The 18,994-nt window shown below is 36.3% G+C and overlaps 1 protein-coding gene across 4 annotated transcripts; it reads left to right on the top strand.

The window, feature by feature from the left end:
* Nucleotides 1-7,620: 7,620 nt before the first annotated feature.
* On the top strand, nt 7,621-18,856 carry LOC127863124 (uncharacterized). Of its 4 annotated transcripts, none has more exons than XM_052402493.1 (4): nt 7,621-7,804; nt 13,981-16,885; nt 17,174-17,407; nt 17,636-18,856. In XM_052402493.1, the coding sequence occupies exons 2-4, from the start codon at nt 16,687-16,689 to the stop codon at nt 18,085-18,087; spliced, it is 885 nt and encodes a 294-aa protein (XP_052258453.1). In that variant the 5' UTR covers nt 7,621-7,804; nt 13,981-16,686; the 3' UTR covers nt 18,088-18,856. The 4 variants fall into 4 exon arrangements, with proteins under 4 accessions (XP_052258453.1, XP_052258452.1, XP_052258454.1 ...); XM_052402492.1 differs by having other exon boundaries at nt 13,000-16,885; XM_052402494.1 differs by lacking the exon at nt 7,621-7,804 and adding an exon at nt 9,419-10,682 and having other exon boundaries at nt 14,341-16,885.
* Nucleotides 18,857-18,994: the final 138 nt, after the last annotated feature.

Genomic DNA, 18,994 nt, shown 5'->3' with positions numbered 1-18,994 from the left:
TGTATGTAGTAGTCAGTTGTATGGTAGTCAGTTGTATGTAGTAGTCAGTTGTATGTAGTAGTCAGTTGTATGTAGTAGTCAGTTGTATGTAGTAGTCAGTTGTATGTAGTAGTCAGTTGTATGTAGTAGTCAGTTGTATGTAGTAGTCAGTTGTATGTAGTAGTCAGTTGTATGCAGTAGTCAGTTGTATGTAGTAGTAGTCAGTTGTATGTAGTAGTCAGTTGTATGTAGTAGTCAGTTGTATGTAGTAGTCAGTTGTATGTAGTAGTCAGTTGTATGTAGTAGTCAGTTGTATGTAGTAGTCAGTTGTATGTAGTAGTCAGTTGTATGTAGTAGTCAGTTGTATGTAGTAGTCAGTTGTATGTAGTAGTCAGTTGTATGTAGTAGTCAGTTGTATGTAGTAGTCAGTTGTATGTAGTAGTCAGTTGTATGTAGTAGTCAGTTGTATGTAGTAGTCAGTTGTATGTAGTAGTCAGTTGTATGTAGTAGTCAGTTGTATGTAGTAGTCAGTTGTATGTAGTAGTCAGTTGTATGTAGTAGTCAGTTGTATGTAGTAGTCAGTTGTATGTAGTAGTCAGTTGTATGTAGTAGTCAGTTGTATGTAGTAGTCAGTTGTATGTAGTAGTCAGTTGTTGTAGTAGTCAGTTGTATGTAGTAGTCAGTTGTATGTAGTAGTCAGTTGTATGTAGTATGTAGTAGTCAGTTGTATGTAGTAGTCAGTTGTATGTAGTAGTCAGTTGTATGTAGTAGTCAGTTGTATGTAGTAGTCAGTTGTATGTAGTAGTCAGTTGTATGTAGTAGTCAGTTGTATGTAGTAGTCAGTTGTATGTAGTAGTCAGTTGTATGTAGTAGTCAGTTGTATGTAGTAGTCAGTTGTATGTAGTAGTCAGTTGTATGTAGTAGTCAGTTGTATGTAGTAGTCAGTTGTATGTAGTAGTCAGTTGTATGTAGTAGTCAGTTGTATGTAGTAGTCAGTTGTATGTAGTAGTCAGTTGTATGTAGTAGTCAGTTGTATGTAGTAGTCAGTTGTATGTAGTAGTCAGTTGTATGTAGTAGTCAGTTGTATGTAGTAGTCAGTTGTATGTAGTAGTCAGTTGTATGTAGTAGTCAGTTGTATGTAGTAGTCAGTTGTATGTAGTAGTCAGTGTTGTATGTAGTAGTCAGTTGTATGTAGTAGTCAGTTGTATGTAGTAGTCAGTTGTATGTAGTAGTCAGTTGTATGTAGTAGTCAGTTGTATGTAGTAGTCAGTTGTATGTAGTAGTCAGTTGTATGTAGTAGTCAGTTGTATGTAGTAGTCAGTTGTATGCAGTAGTCAGTTGTATGTAGTAGTCAGTTGTATGTAGTAGTCAGTTGTATGTAGTAGTCAGTTGTATGTAGTAGTCAGTTGTATGTAGTAGTCAGTTGTATGTAGTAGTCAGTTGTATGTAGTAGTCAGTTGTATGTAGTAGTCAGTTGTATAGTAGTCAGTTGTATGTAGTAGTCAGTTGTATGTAGTAGTCAGTTGTATGTAGTAGTCAGTTGTATGTAGTAGTCAGTTGTATGTAGTAGTCAGTTGTATGTAGTAGTCAGTTGTATGTAGTAGTCAGTTGTATGTAGTAGTCAGTTGTATGTAGTAGTCAGTTGTATAGTAGTCAGTTGTATGTAGTAGTCAGTTGTATGTAGTAGTCAGTTGTATGTAGTAGTCAGTTGTATGTAGTAGTCAGTTGTATGTAGTAGTCAGTTGTATGTAGTAGTCAGTTGTATGTAGTAGTCAGTTGTATGTAGTAGTCAGTTGTATGTAGTAGTCAGTTGTATGCAGTAGTCAGTTGTATGTAGTAGTCAGTTGTATGTAGTAGTCAGTTGTATGTAGTAGTCAGTTGTATGTAGTAGTCAGTTGTATGTAGTAGTCAGTTGTATGTAGTAGTCAGTTGTATGTAGTAGTCAGTTGTATGTAGTAGTCAGTTGTATGTAGTAGTCAGTTGTATGTAGTAGTCAGTTGTATGCAGTAGTCAGTTGTATGTAGTAGTCAGTTGTATGTAGTAGTCAGTTGTATGTAGTAGTCAGTTGTATGCAGTAGTCAGTTGTATGTAGTAGTCAGTTGTATGTAGTAGTCAGTTGTATGTAGTAGTCAGTTGTATGTAGTAGTCAGTTGTATGTAGTAGTCAGTTGTATGTAGTAGTCAGTTGTATGTAGTAGTCAGTTGTATGTAGTAGTCAGTTGTATGTAGTAGTCAGTTGTATGTAGTAGTCAGTTGTATGTAGTAGTCAGTTGTATGTAGTAGTCAGTTGTATGTAGTAGTCAGTTGTATGTAGTAGTCAGTTGTATGTAGTAGTCAGTTGTATGTAGTAGTCAGTTGTATGTAGTAGTAGTCAGTTGTATGTAGTAGTCAGTTGTATGTAGTAGTCAGTTGTATGTAGTAGTCAGTTGTATGTAGTAGTCAGTTGTATGTAGTAGTCAGTTGTATGTAGTAGTCAGTTGTATGTAGTAGTCAGTTGTATGTAGTAGTCAGTTGTATGCAGTAGTCAGTTGTATGTAGTAGTCAGTTGTATGTAGTAGTCAGTTGTATGTAGTAGTCAGTTGTATAGTAGTCAGTTGTATGTAGTAGTCAGTTGTATGTAGTAGTCAGTTGTATGTAGTAGTCAGTTGTATGTAGTAGTCAGTTGTATGTAGTAGTCAGTTGTATGTAGTAGTCAGTTGTATGTAGTAGTCAGTTGTATGTAGTAGTCAGTTGTATGTAGTAGTCAGTTGTATGTAGTAGTCAGTTGTATGTAGTAGTCAGTTGTATGTAGTAGTCAGTTGTATGTAGTAGTCAGTGTATGTAGTAGTCAGTTGTATGTAGTAGTCAGTTGTATGTAGTAGTCAGTTGTATGTAGTAGTCAGTTGTATGTAGTAGTCAGTTGTATGTAGTAGTCAGTTGTATGTAGTAGTCAGTTGTATGTAGTAGTCAGTTGTATGTAGTAGTCAGTTGTATGTAGTAGTCAGTTGTATGTAGTAGTCAGTTGTATGTAGTAGTCAGTTGTATGTAGTAGTCAGTTGTATGTAGTAGTCAGTTGTATGTAGTAGTCAGTTGTATGTAGTAGTCAGTTGTATGTAGTAGTCAGTTGTATGTAGTAGTCAGTTGTATGTAGTAGTCAGTTGTATGTAGTAGTCAGTTGTATGTAGTAGTCAGTTGTATGTAGTAGTCAGTTGTATGTAGTAGTCAGTTGTATGTAGTAGTCAGTTGTATGTAGTAGTCAGTTGTATGTAGTAGTCAGTTGTATGTAGTAGTCAGTTGTATGTAGTAGTCAGTTGTATGTAGTAGTCAGTTGTATGTAGTAGTCAGTTGTATGTAGTAGTCAGTTGTATGTAGTAGTCAGTTGTATGTAGTAGTCAGTTGTATGTAGTAGTCAGTTGTATGTAGTAGTCAGTTGTATGTAGTAGTCAGTTGTATGTAGTAGTCAGTTGTATGTAGTAGTCAGTTGTATGTAGTAGTCAGTTGTATGTAGTAGTCAGTTGTATGTAGTAGTCAGTTGTATGTAGTAGTCAGTTGTATAGTAGTCAGTTGTATGTAGTAGTCAGTTGTATGTAGTAGTCAGTTGTATGTAGTAGTCAGTTGTATGTAGTAGTCAGTTGTATGTAGTAGTCAGTTGTATGTAGTAGTCAGTTGTATGTAGTAGTCAGTTGTATGCAGTAGTCAGTTGTATGTAGTAGTCAGTTGTATGTAGTAGTCAGTATGTATGTAGTAGTCAGTTGTATGTAGTAGTCAGTTGTATGTAGTAGTCAGTTGTATGTAGTAGTCAGTTGTATGTAGTAGTCAGTTGTATGTAGTAGTCAGTTGTATGTAGTAGTCAGTTGTATGTAGTAGTCAGTTGTATGTAGTAGTCAGTTGTATGTAGTAGTCAGTTGTATGTAGTAGTCAGTTGTATGTAGTAGTCAGTTGTATGTAGTAGTCAGTTGTATGTAGTAGTCAGTTGTATGTAGTAGTCAGTTGTATGTAGTAGTCAGTTGTATGTAGTAGTCAGTTGTATGTAGTCAGTCAGTAGTAGTTGTATGTAGTAGTCAGTTGTATGTAGTAGTCAGTATGTATGTAGTAGTCAGTTGTATGTAGTAGTCAGTTGTATGTAGTAGTCAGTTGTATGTAGTAGTCAGTTGTATAGTAGTCAGTTGTATGTAGTAGTCAGTTGTATGTAGTAGTCAGTTGTATGTAGTAGTCAGTTGTATAGTAGTCAGTTGTATGTAGTAGTCAGTTGTATGTAGTAGTCAGTTGTATGTAGTAGTCAGTTGTATGTAGTAGTCAGTTGTATGCAGTAGTCAGTTGTATGTAGTAGTCAGTTGTATGTAGTAGTCAGTTGTATGTAGTAGTCAGTTGTATGTAGTAGTCAGTTGTATGTAGTAGTCAGTTGTATGTAGTAGTCAGTTGTATGTAGTAGTCAGTTGTATGCAGTAGTCAGTTGTATGTAGTAGTCAGTTGTATGCAGTAGTCAGTTGTATGTAGTAGTCAGTTGTATGCAGTAGTCAGTTGTATGTAGTAGTCAGTTGTATGTAGTAGTCAGTTGTATGTAGTAGTCAGTTGTATGTAGTAGTCAGTTGTATGTAGTAGTCAGTTGTATGTAGTAGTCAGTTGTATGTAGTAGTCAGTTGTATGCAGTAGTCAGTTGTATGTAGTAGTCAGTTGTATGTAGTAGTCAGTTGTATGTAGTAGTCAGTTGTATGTAGTAGTCAGTTGTATGTAGTAGTCAGTTGTATGTAGTAGTCAGTTGTATGTAGTAGTCAGTTGTATGTAGTAGTCAGTTGTATGTAGTAGTCAGTTGTATGTAGTAGTCAGTTGTATGTAGTAGTCAGTTGTATGTAGTAGTCAGTTGTATGTAGTAGTCAGTTGTATGTAGTAGTCAGTTGTATGTAGTAGTCAGTTGTATGTAGTAGTCAGTTGTATGTAGTAGTCAGTTGTATGTAGTAGTCAGTTGTATGTAGTAGTCAGTTGTATGTAGTAGTCAGTTGTATGTAGTAGTCAGTTGTATGTAGTAGTCAGTTGTATGTAGTAGTCAGTTGTATGTAGTAGTCAGTTGTATGTAGTAGTCAGTTGTATAGTAGTCAGTTGTATGTAGTAGTCAGTTGTATGTAGTAGTCAGTTGTATGTAGTCAGTTGTATGTAGTAGTCAGTTGTATGTAGTAGTCAGTTGTATGTAGTAGTCAGTTGTATGTAGTAGTCAGTTGTATGTAGTAGTCAGTTGTATGTAGTAGTCAGTTGTATGGTAGTCAGTTGTATGTAGTAGTCAGTTGTATGTAGTAGTCAGTGGTATGTAGTAGTCAGTTGTATGCAGTAGTCAGTTGTATGTAGTAGTCAGTTGTATGTAGTAGTCAGTTGTATGTAGTAGTCAGTTGTATGTAGTAGTCAGTTGTATGTAGTAGTCAGTTGTATGTAGTAGTCAGTTGTATGTAGTAGTCAGTTGTATGTAGTAGTCAGTTGTATGTAGTAGTCAGTTGTATGTAGTAGTCAGTTGTATGTAGTAGTCAGTTGTATGTAGTAGTCAGTTGTATGTAGTAGTCAGTTGTATGTAGTAGTCAGTTGTATGTAGTAGTCAGTTGTATGTAGTAGTCAGTTGTATGTAGTAGTCAGTTGTATGTAGTCAGTTGTATGTAGTAGTCAGTTGTATGCAGTAGTCAGTTGTATGTAGTAGTCAGTTGTCAGTTGTATGTAGTAGTCAGTTGTATGTAGTAGTCAGTTGTATGTAGTAGTCAGTTCATGTAGTAGTAGTCAGTTGTATGTAGTAGTCAGTTGTATGTAGTAGTCAGTTGTATGTAGTAGTCAGTTGTATGTAGTAGTCAGTTGTATGTAGTAGTCAGTTGTATGTAGTAGTCAGTTGTATGTAGTAGTCAGTTGTATGTAGTAGTCAGTTGTATGTAGTAGTCAGTTGTATGTAGTAGTCAGTTGTATGTAGTAGTCAGTTGTATGTAGTAGTCAGTTGTATGTAGTAGTCAGTTGTATGTAGTAGTCAGTTGTATGTAGTAGTCAGTTGTATGTAGTAGTAGTCAGTTGTATGTAGTAGTCAGTTGTATGTAGTAGTCAGTTGTATGTAGTAGTCAGTTGTATGTAGTAGTCAGTTGTATAGTAGTCAGTTGTATGTAGTAGTCAGTTGTATGTAGTAGTCAGTTGTATGTAGTAGTCAGTTGTATGTAGTAGTCAGTTGTATGTAGTAGTCAGTTGTATGTAGTAGTCAGTTGTATGTAGTAGTCAGTTGTATGTAGTAGTCAGTTGTATGTAGTAGTCAGTTGTATGGTAGTCAGTTGAATGTAGTAGTCAGTTGTATGTAGTAGTCAGTTGTATGTAGTAGTCAGTTGTATGTAGTAGTCAGTTGTATGTAGTAGTCAGTTGTATGTAGTAGTCAGTTGTATGTAGTAGTCAGTTGTATGTAGTAGTCAGTTGTATGTAGTAGTCAGTTGTATAGTAGTCAGTTGTATGTAGTAGTCAGTTGTATGCAGTAGTCAGTTGTATGTAGTAGTCAGTTGTATGTAGTAGTCAGTTGTATGCAGTAGTCAGTTGTATGTAGTAGTCAGTTGTATGTAGTAGTCAGTTGTATGTAGTAGTCAGTAGTATGTAGTAGTCAGTTGTATGTAGTAGTCAGTTGTATGTAGTAGTCAGTTGTATGTAGTAGTCAGTTGTATGTAGTAGTCAGTTGTATGTAGTAGTCAGTTGTATGTAGTAGTCAGTTGTATGCAGTAGTCAGTTGTATGGTAGTCAGTTGTATGTAGTAGTCAGTGTATGTAGTAGTCAGTTGTATGTAGTAGTCAGTTGTATGTAGTAGTCAGTTGTATGTAGTAGTCAGTTGTATGTAGTAGTCAGTTGTATGTAGTAGTCAGTTGTATGTAGTAGTCAGTTGTATGTAGTAGTCAGTTGTATGTAGTAGTCAGTTGTATGTAGTAGTCAGTTGTATGTAGTAGTCAGTTGTATGTAGTAGTCAGTTGTATGTAGTAGTCAGTGTATAGTAGTCAGTTGTATGTAGTAGTCAGTTGTATGTAGTAGTCAGTTGTATGTAGTAGTCAGTTGTATGTAGTAGTCAGTTGTATGTAGTAGTCAGTTGTATGTAGTAGTCAGTTGTATGTAGTAGTCAGTTGTATGTAGTAGTCAGTTGTATGTAGTAGTCAGTTGTATGTAGTAGTCAGTTGTATAGTAGTCAGTTGTATGCAGTAGTCAGTTGTATGTAGTAGTCAGTTGTATGTAGTAGTCAGTTGTATGTAGTAGTCAGTTGTATGTAGTAGTCAGTTGTATGTAGTAGTCAGTTGTATGTAGTAGTCAGTTGTATGTAGTAGTCAGTTGTATGAAGTAGTCAGTTGTATGTAGTAGTCAGTTGTATGTAGTAGTCAATTGTATGTAGTAGTCAGTTGTATGGTAGTCAGTTGTATGTAGTAGTTAGTTGTATGTAGTAGTCAGTTGTATGGTAGTCAGTTGTATGTAGTAGTCAGTTGTTTGGTAGTCAGTAGTATGTAGTAGTCAGTTGTATGCAGTAGTCAGTTGTATGTAGTAGTCAGTTGTATGCAGTAGTCAGTTGTATGAAGTAGTCAGTTGTATGTAGTAGTCAGTTGTATGCAGTAGTCAGTTGTATGTAGTAATCAGTTGTATGTAGTAGTCAGTTGTTATAGTAGTTAGTGTGATGTAGTTGTCAGTTGTCTGGTAGTCAGTTGAATGTAGTAGTCAGTTGTATGTAGTAGTTAGTTGTATGTAGTAGTCAGTTGTATGGTAGTCAGTTGTATGTAGTAGTCAGTTGTATGTAGTAGTCAGTTGTATGTAGTAGTTAGTTGTATGTAGTAGTCAGTTGTATGTAGTAGTTAGTTGTATGTAGTAGTCAGGTGTATGTTAGTCAATTGTATGTCGAAGTCAGTTGTATGCAGTACTCAGTTGTTTGTAGTAGTCAGTTGTATGCAGTAGTCAGTTGTATGTAGTAGTCAGTTGTATGGAGTAGTCAGTTGTATGTAGTTGTCATTTGTATGTAGTAGTCAGTTGTCTGTAGTAGTCAGTGTCTGTAGTAGTCAGTGTATGTAGTAGTCAGTTGTATGTAGTAGTCAGTTGTATGTAGTAGTCAGTTGTATTGTAGTAGTCAGTTGTATGTAGTAGTCAGTTGTATGTAGTAGTCAGTAGTCAGTTGTATGCAGTAGTCAGTTGTATGCAGTAGTCAGTTGTATTTAGTAGTCAGTTGTATGTAGTAGTCAGTTGTATGTAGTAGTCAGTTGAATGTAGTAGTCAGTTGTATGCAGTAGTCAGTTGTATGTAGTAGTCAGTTTTATGTAGTAGTCAGTCGTATGGTAGTCAGTTGAATGTAGTAGTCAGTTGTATGGTAGTCAGTTGAATGTAGTTGTCAGTAGTATGTAGTAGTCAGTTGTTTGCAGTAGTCAGTTATATGTAGTAGTCAGTTATATGCTGTAGTCAGTTATATGTAGTAGTCAGTTGTATGTAGTAGTCAGTTGTATGTAGTAGTCAGTTGTATGGTAGTCAGTTGTATGTAGTAGTCAGTTGTATGTAGTAGTCAGTTGTATGCAGTAGTCAGTTGTATGCAGTAGTCAGTTGTATGTAGTAGTCAGTTATATGCAGTAGTCAGTTGTATGTAGTAGTCAGTTGTATGTAGTAGTCAGTTGTATGTAGTAGTCAGTTGTATGTAGTAGTCAGTTGTATGTAGTAGTCAGTTATATGTAGTAGTCAGTTGTATGTAGTAGTCAGTTGTATGTAGTAGTCAGTTGTATGTAGTAGTCAGTTGTATGTAGTAGTCAGTTGTATGTTAGTCAATTGTATGTAGTAGTCAGTTGTATGCAGTAGTCGGTTGTATTTAGTAGTCAAATGTATGTAGTAGTCAGTTGTATGTAGTAGTCAGTTGTATGTAGTAGTCAGTTGTATGTAGTAGTCAGTTGTATGTAGTAGTCAGTTGAATGTAGTAGTCAGTCGTATGTAGTAGTCAGTTGTATGCAGTAGTCAGTTGTATGCAGTAGTCATTTGTATGTAGTACTCAGTTGTATGTAGTAGTCAGTTGTATGTAGTAGTCAGTCGTATGGTAAACAGTTGAATGTAGTAGTCAGTTGTATGGTAGTCAGTTGAATGTAGTAGTCAGTAGTATGTAGTAGTCAGTAGTATGTAGTAGTCAGTTGTATGCAGTAGTCAGTTATATGTAGTAGTCAGTTATATGCAGTAGTCAGTTATATGCAGTAGTCAGTTGTATGTAGTAGTCAGTTGTATGTAGTAGTCAGTTGTATGGTAGTCAGTTGAATGTAGTAGTCAGTTGTATGTAGTAGTCAGTTGTATGTAGTAGTCAGTTGTATGCAGTAGTCAGTTGTATGTAGTAGTCAGTTATATGCAGTAGTCAGTTGTATGCAGTAGTCAGTTGTATGTAGTAGTCAGTTGTATGGTAGTAAGTTGAATGTAGTAGTCAGTTGTATGTAGTAGTCAGTAGTATGTAGTAGTCAGTAGTATGTAGTAGTCAGTAGTCAGTTGTATGTAGCAGTCAGTTGTATGCAGTAGTCAGTTGTATGTAGTAGTCAGTTGTATGCAGTAGTCAGTTGTATTTAGAAGTCAGTTGTATGCAGTAGTCAGTTGTATGTAGTAGTCAGTTGTATGTAGTAGTCAGTTGTATGGTAGTCAGTTGTATGTAGTAGTCAGTTGTATGTAGTAGTCAGTTGAATGTAGTAGTAAGTAGTCAGTTGTATGTAGTAGTCAGTTGTATGCAGTAGTCATTTGTATGTAGTAGTCAGTTGTATGCAGTAGTCAGTTGTATTTAGTAGTCAGTTGTATGCAGTAGTCAGTTGTATGTAGTAGTCAGTTGTATGTAGTAGTCAGTTGTATGGTAGTCAGTTGTATTGTAGTCAGTTGTATGGTAGTCAGTAATCAGTTATATGTAGTAGTCAGTTGTATGCAGTCGTCAGTTGAATGTAGTAGTCAGTTGTATGTAGTAGTCAGTTGTATGTAGTAGTAAGTTGTATGTAGTAGTCAGTAGTATGTAGTAGTCAGTTGTATGTAGTAGTCAGTTGTATGCAGTAGTCAGTTGAATGTAGTAGTCAGTAGTATGTAGTAGTCAGTTGTATGCAGTGGTCAGTTGTATGTAGTAGTCAGTTGTATGTAGTAGTCAGTTGTATGTAGTAGTCAGTTGTATGGTAGTCAGTAGTCAGTTATATGTAGTAGTCAGTTGTATGCAGTAGTCAGTTGTATGTAGTAGTCAGTTGTATGGTAGTCAGTTGAATGTAGTAGTCAGTAGTATGTAGTAGTCAGTTGAATGTAGTAATCAGTTGTATGTAGTAGTCAGTTGTATGTAGTAGTCAGTTGTATGTAGTAGTCAGTTGTATGGTAGTCAGTTGTATGTAGTAGTCAGTTGTATGGTAGTCAGTAGTATATAGTAGTCATTTATATGCAGTAGTCAGTTGTATGCAGTAGTCAGTTGTATGAAGTAGTCAGTTGTATGTAGTAGTCAGTTGTATGCAGTAGTCAGTTGTATGTAGTAGTCAGTTGTATGTAGTAGTCAGTTGTATAGTAGTCAGTTGTATGTAGTAGTCAGTTGTATGGTAGTCAGTTGAATGTAGTAGTCAGTTGTATGTAGTAGTCAGTTGTATGTAGTAGTCAGTTGTATGTAGTAGTCAGTTGCATGTAGTAGTCAGTTGTATGTAGTAGTCAGTTCTATATAGTAGTTAGTAGTCAGTTGTATGCAGTAGTCAGTTGTATGCAGTAGTCAGTTGTATGCAGTAGTCAGAGGTCAGTTGTATGTAGTAGTCAGTTGTATGCAGTAGTCAGTTGTATGTAGTAGTCAGTAGTCAGTTGTATGTAGTAGTCAGTTGTATGTAGTAGTCAGTTGTATGTAGTAGTCAGTTGTATGTAGTAGTCAGTTGTATGGTAGTCAGTTGAATGTAGTAGTCAGTTGAATGTAGTAGTCAGTTGTATGTAGTAGTCAGTTGTATGCAGTAGTCAGTTGTATGCAGTAGTCAGTTGTATGTAGTAGTCAGTTGAATGTAGTAGTCAGTTGTATGGTAGTCAGTAGTCAGTTGAATGTAGTAGTCAGTTGTATGCAGTAGTCAGTTGTATGTAGTAGTCAGTTGTATGCAGTAGTCAGTTGTATGTAGTAGTCAGTTGTATGTAGTAGTTAGTTGTATGTAGTAGTCAGGTGTATGTTAGTCAATTGTATGTAGAAGTCAGTTGTATGCATTAGTCAGCTGTATGCAGTAGTCAGTTGTATGCATTAGACAGTTGTATGTAGTAGTCAGTTGTATGTAGTAGTCAGTTGAATGTAGTAGTCAGTTGTATGTAGTAGTCAGTTGTATGCAGTAGTCAGTTGTATGTAGTAGTCAGTTGTATGTAGTAGTCAGTTGTATGTAGTAGTCAGTCGTATGGTAGTCAGTTGAATGTAGTAGTCAGTTGTATGCAGTCGTCAGTTGAATGTAGTAGTCAGTTGTATGTAGTAGTCAGTTGTATGTAGTAGTCAGTTGTATGTAGTAGTCAGTAGTATGTAGTAGTCAGTTGTATGTAGTAGTCAGTTGTATGCAGTAGTCAGTTCAATGTAGTAGTCAGTAGTATGTAGTAGTCAGTTGTATGCAGTAGTCAGTTGTATGTAGTAGTCAGTTGTATGTAGTAGTCAGTTGTATGGTAGTCAGTAGTCAGTTATATGTAGTAGTCAGTTGTATGCAGTAGTCAGTTGAATGCAGTAGTCAGTAGTATGTAGTAGTCAGTTGTATGTAGTAGTCAGTAGTATGTAGTAGTCAGTTGTATGTAGTAGTCAGTTGTATGTAGTTGTCAGTTGAATGTAGTAGTCAGTTGTATGTAGTAGTCAGTTGTATGCAGTAGTCAGTTGTATGCAGTAGTCAGTTGTATGGTAGTCAGTTGAATGTAGTAGTCAGTAGTATGTAGTAGTCAGTTGAATGTAGTAGTCAGTTGTATGTAGTAGTCAGTTGTATGTAGTAGTCAGTTGTATGTAGTAGTCAGTTGTATGTAGTAGTCAGTTGTATGGTAGTCAGTTGTATGTAGTAGTTAGTTGTATGTAGTAGTCAGTTGTATGGTAGTCAGTTGTATGTAGTAGTCAGTAGTCAGTTGTATGTAGTAGTCAGTTGTATGAAGTAGTCAGTAGTATGTAGTAGTCAGTTGTATGTAGCAGTCAGTTGTATGCAGTAGTCAGTTGAATGTAGTAGTCAGTAGTATGTAGTAGTCAGTTGTATGCAGTAGTCAGTTGTATGTAGTAGTCAGTTGTATGTAGTAGTCAGTTGTATGTAGTAGTCAGTTGTATGGTAGTCAGTAGTCAGTTATATGTAGTAGTCAGTTGTATGCAGTAGTCAGTTGAATGCAGTAGTCAGTAGTATGTAGTAGTCAGTTGTATGTAGTAGTCAGTAGTATGTAGTAGTCAGTTGTATGTAGTAGTCAGTTGTATGTAGTTGTCAGTTGTATGTAGTAGTCAGTTGTATGTAGTAGTCAGTTGTATGCAGTAGTCAGTTGTATGTAGTAGTCAGTTGAATGTAGTAGTCAGTTGAATGTAGTAGTCAGTTGTATGAAGTAGTCAGTTGTATGAAGTAGTCAGTTGTATGAAGTAGTCAGTTAAAGTAGTCAGTTGTATGTAGTAGTCAATTGTATGTAGTAGTCAGTTGTATGTAGTAGTCAGTTGTATGGTAGTCAGTTGTATGTAGTAGTTAGTTGTATGTAGTAGTCAGTTGTATGGTAGTCAGTTGTATGTAGTAGTCAGTTGTTTGGTAGTCAGTAGTATATAGTAGTCAGTTGTATGCAGTAGTCAGTTGTATGTAGTAGTCAGTTGTATGAAGTAGTCAGTTGTATGTAGTAGTCAGTTGTATGCAGTAGTCAGTTGTATGTAGTAGTCAGTTGTATGTAGTAGTCAGTTGTATAGTAGTTAGTTGTATGTAGTTGTCAGTTGTATGGTAGTCAGTTGAATGTAGTAGTCAGTTGTATGTAGTAGTTAGTTGTATGGTAGTCAGTTGTATGTAGTAGTCAGTTGTATGTAGTAGTCAGTTGTATGTAGTAGTTAGTTGTATGTAGTAGTCAGTTGTTTGAGTAGTTAGTTGTATGTAGTAGTCAGGTGTATGTTAGTCAATTGTATGTAGAAGTCAGTTGTATGCAGTACTCAGTTGTTTGTAGTAGTCAGTTGTATGCAGTAGTCAGTTGTATGCAGTAGTCAGTTGTATGGAGTAGTCAGTTGTATGTAGTTGTCATTTGTATGTAGTAGTCAGTTGTATGTAGTAGTCAGTTGTATGTAGTAGTCAGTTGTATGTAGTAGTCAGTTGTATGGTAGTCAGTTGTATGGTAGTCAGTTGTATGTAGTAGTCAGTTGTATGTAGTAGTCAGTTGTATGTAGTAGTCAGTTGTATGTAGTAGTCAGTAGTCAGTTGTATGCAGTAGTCAGTTGTATGCAGTAGTCAGTTGTATGTAGTAGTCAGTTGTATGTAGTAGTCAGTTGTATGTAGTAGTCAGTTTTATGTAGAAGTCAGTCGTATGGTAGTCAGTTGAATGTAGTAGTCAGTTGTATGGTAGTCAGTTGAATGTAGTTGTCAGTAGTATGTAGTAGTCAGTTGTTTGCAGTAGTCAGTTATATGTAGTAGTCAGTTATATGCTGTAGTCAGTTATATGTAGTAGTCAGTTGTATGTAGTAGTCAGTTGTATGTAGTAGTCAGTTGTATGGTAGTCAGTTGTATGTAGTAGTCAGTTGTATGTAGTAGTCAGTTGTATGCAGTAGTCAGTTGTATGCAGTAGTCAGTTGTATGTAGTAGTCAGTTATATGCAGTAGTCAGTTGTATGTAGTAGTCAGTTGTATGTAGTAGTCAGTTGTATGTAGTAGTCAGTTGTATGTAGTAGTCAGTTATATGTAGTAGTCAGTTGTATGTAGTAGTCAGTTGTATGTAGTAGTCAGTTGTATGTAGTAGTCAGTTGTGTGCAGTAGTCAGTTGTGTGCAGTAGTCAGTTGTATGTAGTAGTCCGTTGTATGTAGTAGTCAGTTGTATGTAGTAGTCAGTTGTATGTAGTAGTCAGTTGTATGTAGTAGTTAGTTGCATGTAGTAGTCAGTTGTATGTAGTAGTCAGTTGTATGAAGTAGTCAGTTGCATGTAGTAGTCAGTTGTATTTAGTAGTCAGTTGTATGGTAGTCAGTTGAATGTAGTAGTCAGTTGTATGGTAGTAAGTTGTATGCAGTAGTCAGTTGTGTGCAGTAGTCATTTGTATGCAGTAGTCAGTTGTATGCAGTAGTCAGTTGTATGCAGTAATCAGTTGTATGCAGTAGTCAGTTGTATGCAGTAGTCAGTTGTATGCAGTAATCAGTTGTATGCAGTAGTCAGTTGTATGCAGTAGTCAGTTGTATGTAGTAGTCAGTTGTATGCAGTAGTCAGTTGTATGCAGTAGTCTGTTGTATGTAGTAGTCAGAGGTCAGTTGTATGTAGTAGTCAGTTGTATGCAGTAGTCAGTTGTATGTAGTAGTCAGTTGTATGTAGTAGTCAGTAGTCAGTTGTATGTAGTAGTCAGTTGTATGTAGTAGTCAGTTGTATGTATTAGTCAGTAGTCAGTTGTATGTAGTAGTCAGTTGTATGCAGTAGTCAGTTGTATGTAGTAGTCAGTTGTATGTAGTAGTCAGTTGTATGGTAGTCAGTTGAATGTAGTAGTCAGTTGTATGTTAGTCAGTTGTATGTAGTAGTCAGTTGTATGCAGTAGTCAGTTGTATGCAGTAGTCAGTTGTATGTAGTAGTCAGTTGAATGTAGTAGTCAGTTGTATGGTAGTCAGTAGTCAGTTGAATGTAGTAGTCAGTTGTATGCAGTAGTCAGTTGTATGTAGTAGTCAGTTGTATGCAGTAGTCAGTTGTATGTAGTAGTCAGTTGTATGAAGTAGTCAGTTGTATGTAGTAGTCAGTTGTATGTAGTAGTCAGTTGTATGTAGTAGTCAGTTGTATGTAGTAGTCAGTTGTATGTAGTAGTTAGTTGCATGTAGGAGTCAGTTGTATGAAGTAGTCAGTTGTATGCAGTAGTTGAAATAAATTAATGTTCTATAAGGCCGGTGTTCTCGGTAATTCTGCACATTGAAGCTTCCACTCGCTCTTGTCTAGACCGCATTTCCGCGTTGGAAATGGTATACATTTAATTATTGTAACTTATCTTTCTGGAGTTACATAAACCCTGTTTACACCGTTTTGTCATATTTCATTTCTGTTTTTTTTTTCGAACAACATAAACGAAACTCGTTGAAAAAAAGAGGATTAGGCATTCGATCTCCAAGTGTGGATTAAAAGCGTTCATTTGTGACACCACATGTCTGCATATGTGTAGATACCGTTATTTAGATAATATATCACACGTGTCACCTTCTAATAACATGTATAATGGCAATAAAGTGCATTACTATCAGAGAAATAAAACACAGCATGAATTCGGTTTCATGCTGGGTTTTATTTCTCTTAAAGTAATGCAGATAAACATTGCTTCTATTAATCACCTAGTAACTGATAAAACTATTTAAAAAACATGAACTATTATGTGATGATCAGATCGATAACATAAACTATTTAAATCTGTTAGTTTATTCGATAAAAAGATATTGTAATTGTCTTTGACAGTGTTGACGTTGAGTTGTTCGTGGGGACGACCGCATGCATTTATACATCTCTTACACTTCTCAAGATCTCTTTTCGGCTTTGGAAACGATATAAATTCAATGCCACCACCTAATCTTTCAGGATATCGATTGTCCGAGTTACATAATCCCCATTCAAACCGTTTAACCATTTTTATGTCCCCCACTATAGTAGTGGGGGACATATTGTTTTTGCCCTGTCTGTTGGTCTGTTGGTTTGCGCCAACTTTAACATTTGCAATAACTTGCAATATTGAAGATAGCAACTTGATATTTGGCATGCATATGCATCTCATGGAGCTGCACATTTTGAGTGGTGAAAGGTCAAGGTCATCCTTCAAGGTCAAAGGTCAAATATATGGGTCAAAATCGCTCATTTAATGTACACTTTTGCAATATTTCAATATTCAAGATAGCAACTTGATATTTGGCATGCATGTGTATCTCATAGAGCTGCACATTTTGAGTGGTAAAAGGTCAAGGTCATCCTTCAAGGTCAGAGGTCAAATATATGTGGCCAAAATCGCTCATTTTATGAGTACTTTTGCAATATTGAAGATAGCAACTTGATATTTGGCATGCATGTGTATCTCATGAAGCTGCACATTTTGAGTGGTGAAAAGTCAAGTTCAAGGTCATCCTTCAAGGTCAAATATATGGGTCAAAACTGCTCATGTAATGTCACTTCTGCAATATTGAAGCTAGCAATTTTATATTTGACATGCATGTGTATCTCATGGAGCTGCACATTTTGAGTGGTGAAGGGTCAAGGTCAAGGTCATCCTTCAAGGTCAAACGTCATATACGGGGACAAAGTGTTTCACAAACACATCTTGTTAATCTACGTTTTTTAAAGAGGAAAACAAAAGAAACTCGTTGAAATAAGAGCGAACCTAGACACAGCTTGTCTAGGAAATGGCGGACAGTTCGTTGCTAACTAACGCGCCCGATTAATCGATCGCTGATTGGTAGATCAATTCTTAGATAAGGATTTGATTGACAGGCGGCGACATGTCAATAGACCAGTTCACGCGTGACGTCACGCGCACCTGCGTGTTTACATCCGGGCTTCACTGGTAGTCAAAAAGCAAACACAAACAAAGGCGAGAAATAGAGCTTGGTAGTCGGGATTATTTTTAGATTTATTTTGTAAACATGCCAACAGGATGTTGCGCGCCTGGGTGCACACAAAGGCAAACAAAGGGAGGCGATATTCATTTCTATCGCTTTCCTAAGAATGACGAAAGACGATGGAAATGGATAATTGCAATGAAGCGCATGCAGTTCGACAACCCAAACAAACTGTGGGAACCACTTCACAATCAACAACTATGCAGCCTTCATTTTTTATCGGGTACGTTTCTTAAAATAATAATTACAATAATAATAAAGGGATAAGTTATTGTTTTTGTAAAACTTTCACGCTGGTAAAACCTTAAAATAACACACGTGGTTGACAATGTGGCAAATAACGTTACTATTGATGAACATCTGAGCAACAAGTACACCTTGGTGTACATATATACATTGTAGTCACTTTTAAGTACAAAGTACAAATGGGTAATTTATTTTCAAACGTTACTATAGAATAAAAAAAGGTATACAATATCACTGATTACTATATGGTATCTTTGTTTATCAGGTCAGCCATCAACAGATGCCAACCATCCTGATTATGTCCCAAGCCGCTTCCACTTCACGCCAGTACTGGAGCAGACACCAAAAGCCATGGACCGGTATCAACGTGCTGTAAAAAGAAGGCGCCTTGTTCTTTCTCCGCAGCCAGAGAAAGAGAACACTCCTCTCCCCGACGAACAGACAGCCGCCCTCGGCTTGCTAGATCTTGGTGTATGCACTCCAAAATATCAAACTACAGGTAAACTACATGTACATTAGTTTATTACAATATCTCATACAAAAACCATTGAATTCTTAATTTATGTGTCTTCTCCTGTTAATGTAAGTAAACAAATATGCATTATTTCGAACCAAATATCAGTATTATTCTATTCTTTTATAGAGAAAGCTTTTCTTTTTAATAGACATCATTTCTTAACTGGTTTCGTCCTTTATGTATAGTATACATAGGCCTACTAAATTGCAGGTACTGACCTTGATCCAGATCCTATCATGATGGAACTGGGTGAACTAAAGAAGAGTCACTCCATTCTTCAAGAGGAATACCAGCATCTCCTAAACGAGTACAGGGCTTTGAAGGAAACAGTGGAAGCTTCCAAGTTCACGTACAGAAACTTGAACAATTCTACAATGATTACCTTGACAGGATTGCCAAGTGTTAATTTGTTCAGATTGGTCTTGTCCTTTGTGTGTCTGTCATTGAAACCAATGGGGAAGTTATGTGCTGGTAACATTATCCTTATGGTTTTGATGAAACTAAAACTAGGATTGACAAATAAAGACTTAGCATTGAGGTTTAAGGTAGCCCCTACCCAGGTCTCAGCCATCATAAACATTGCCATCCCTGTGATTGCAGACAAGCTCAATTGTTTGATATGTTGGCTGCCAAAGGAAGAAATAATTAATAAATCTTCCTAAGGCTTTCAAGAGGCATTATAGAAAAACCAGAGTTATCATAGACTGAATTATTATTTGAATTATTTATCCAGCGCCAATCCAACCTGAATGCTCGAGCAGAGTCCTGGTCCAACTATAAACATCATAACACTGCTAAGTTTCTAATTGGCATTGCACCGCATGGAACTGTGACCTTCTTGTCTCGTGCATGGGGAGGACATGTGTCGGACAAGCAACTGACTGCGCAATCAGGTTTTTTTGATAAACTAGAACCAGGAGATTTGGTAATGGCAGACCGAGGATTTCTCATAGCTGAAGAACTTGCAGCTTATAGTGCCTCCCTCGCTATTCCAACCTTTGCCAAGGGAATACAACAATTCTCCCAGAAGGAAGTTGAGCATGCGCGTCGACTGTCGCAACTGCGAATTCATGTGGAGCGAGCCATAGAGCGTGTTAAGCGCTTTCAGATATTGAAAAACGTTATTCCATTAACGATGACACGCCATCTGGATTCGATTTTGACAATATGTTGTGCCATTACCAATGTATTGCCAAAGCTGGTTAAGTAATATGACACTGTTTGACTAAAAGTGATACATCGAATGTAAAAACATCAAGTGTGTGTGATAATCTTTATTAGCATGGCCATAGTACATAATGTGAATTTGTACTGTGTATGTTCAAATATATTAACATGTGCATTATGTCAAATGAAACGGGCATATAGGATGCAAATTGATTTATCTTCAGTGTTTTATTTACATAGTATTGCAATAAAGAAAGAAGTATAGATTGAAATGTCATTCTTTTTATTCCAATACACTAACAAATAAGATTAACATGAAGTTAAGTTGGTTTTATTCACACAAAAATACGTTATTAAAGGAAATACATTCACAAGCCTACATGATCATACACATTTTAACAA

This window comes from Dreissena polymorpha, unplaced genomic scaffold, assembly GCF_020536995.1.
Source record: "Dreissena polymorpha isolate Duluth1 unplaced genomic scaffold, UMN_Dpol_1.0 chrUn001, whole genome shotgun sequence".
Classification (NCBI taxonomy): Eukaryota; Metazoa; Mollusca; class Bivalvia; order Myida; family Dreissenidae; genus Dreissena; species Dreissena polymorpha.
The sequence above is the reverse complement of the archived record's forward strand: the minus strand, read 5'-3'. Positions and strand labels throughout refer to the sequence as shown.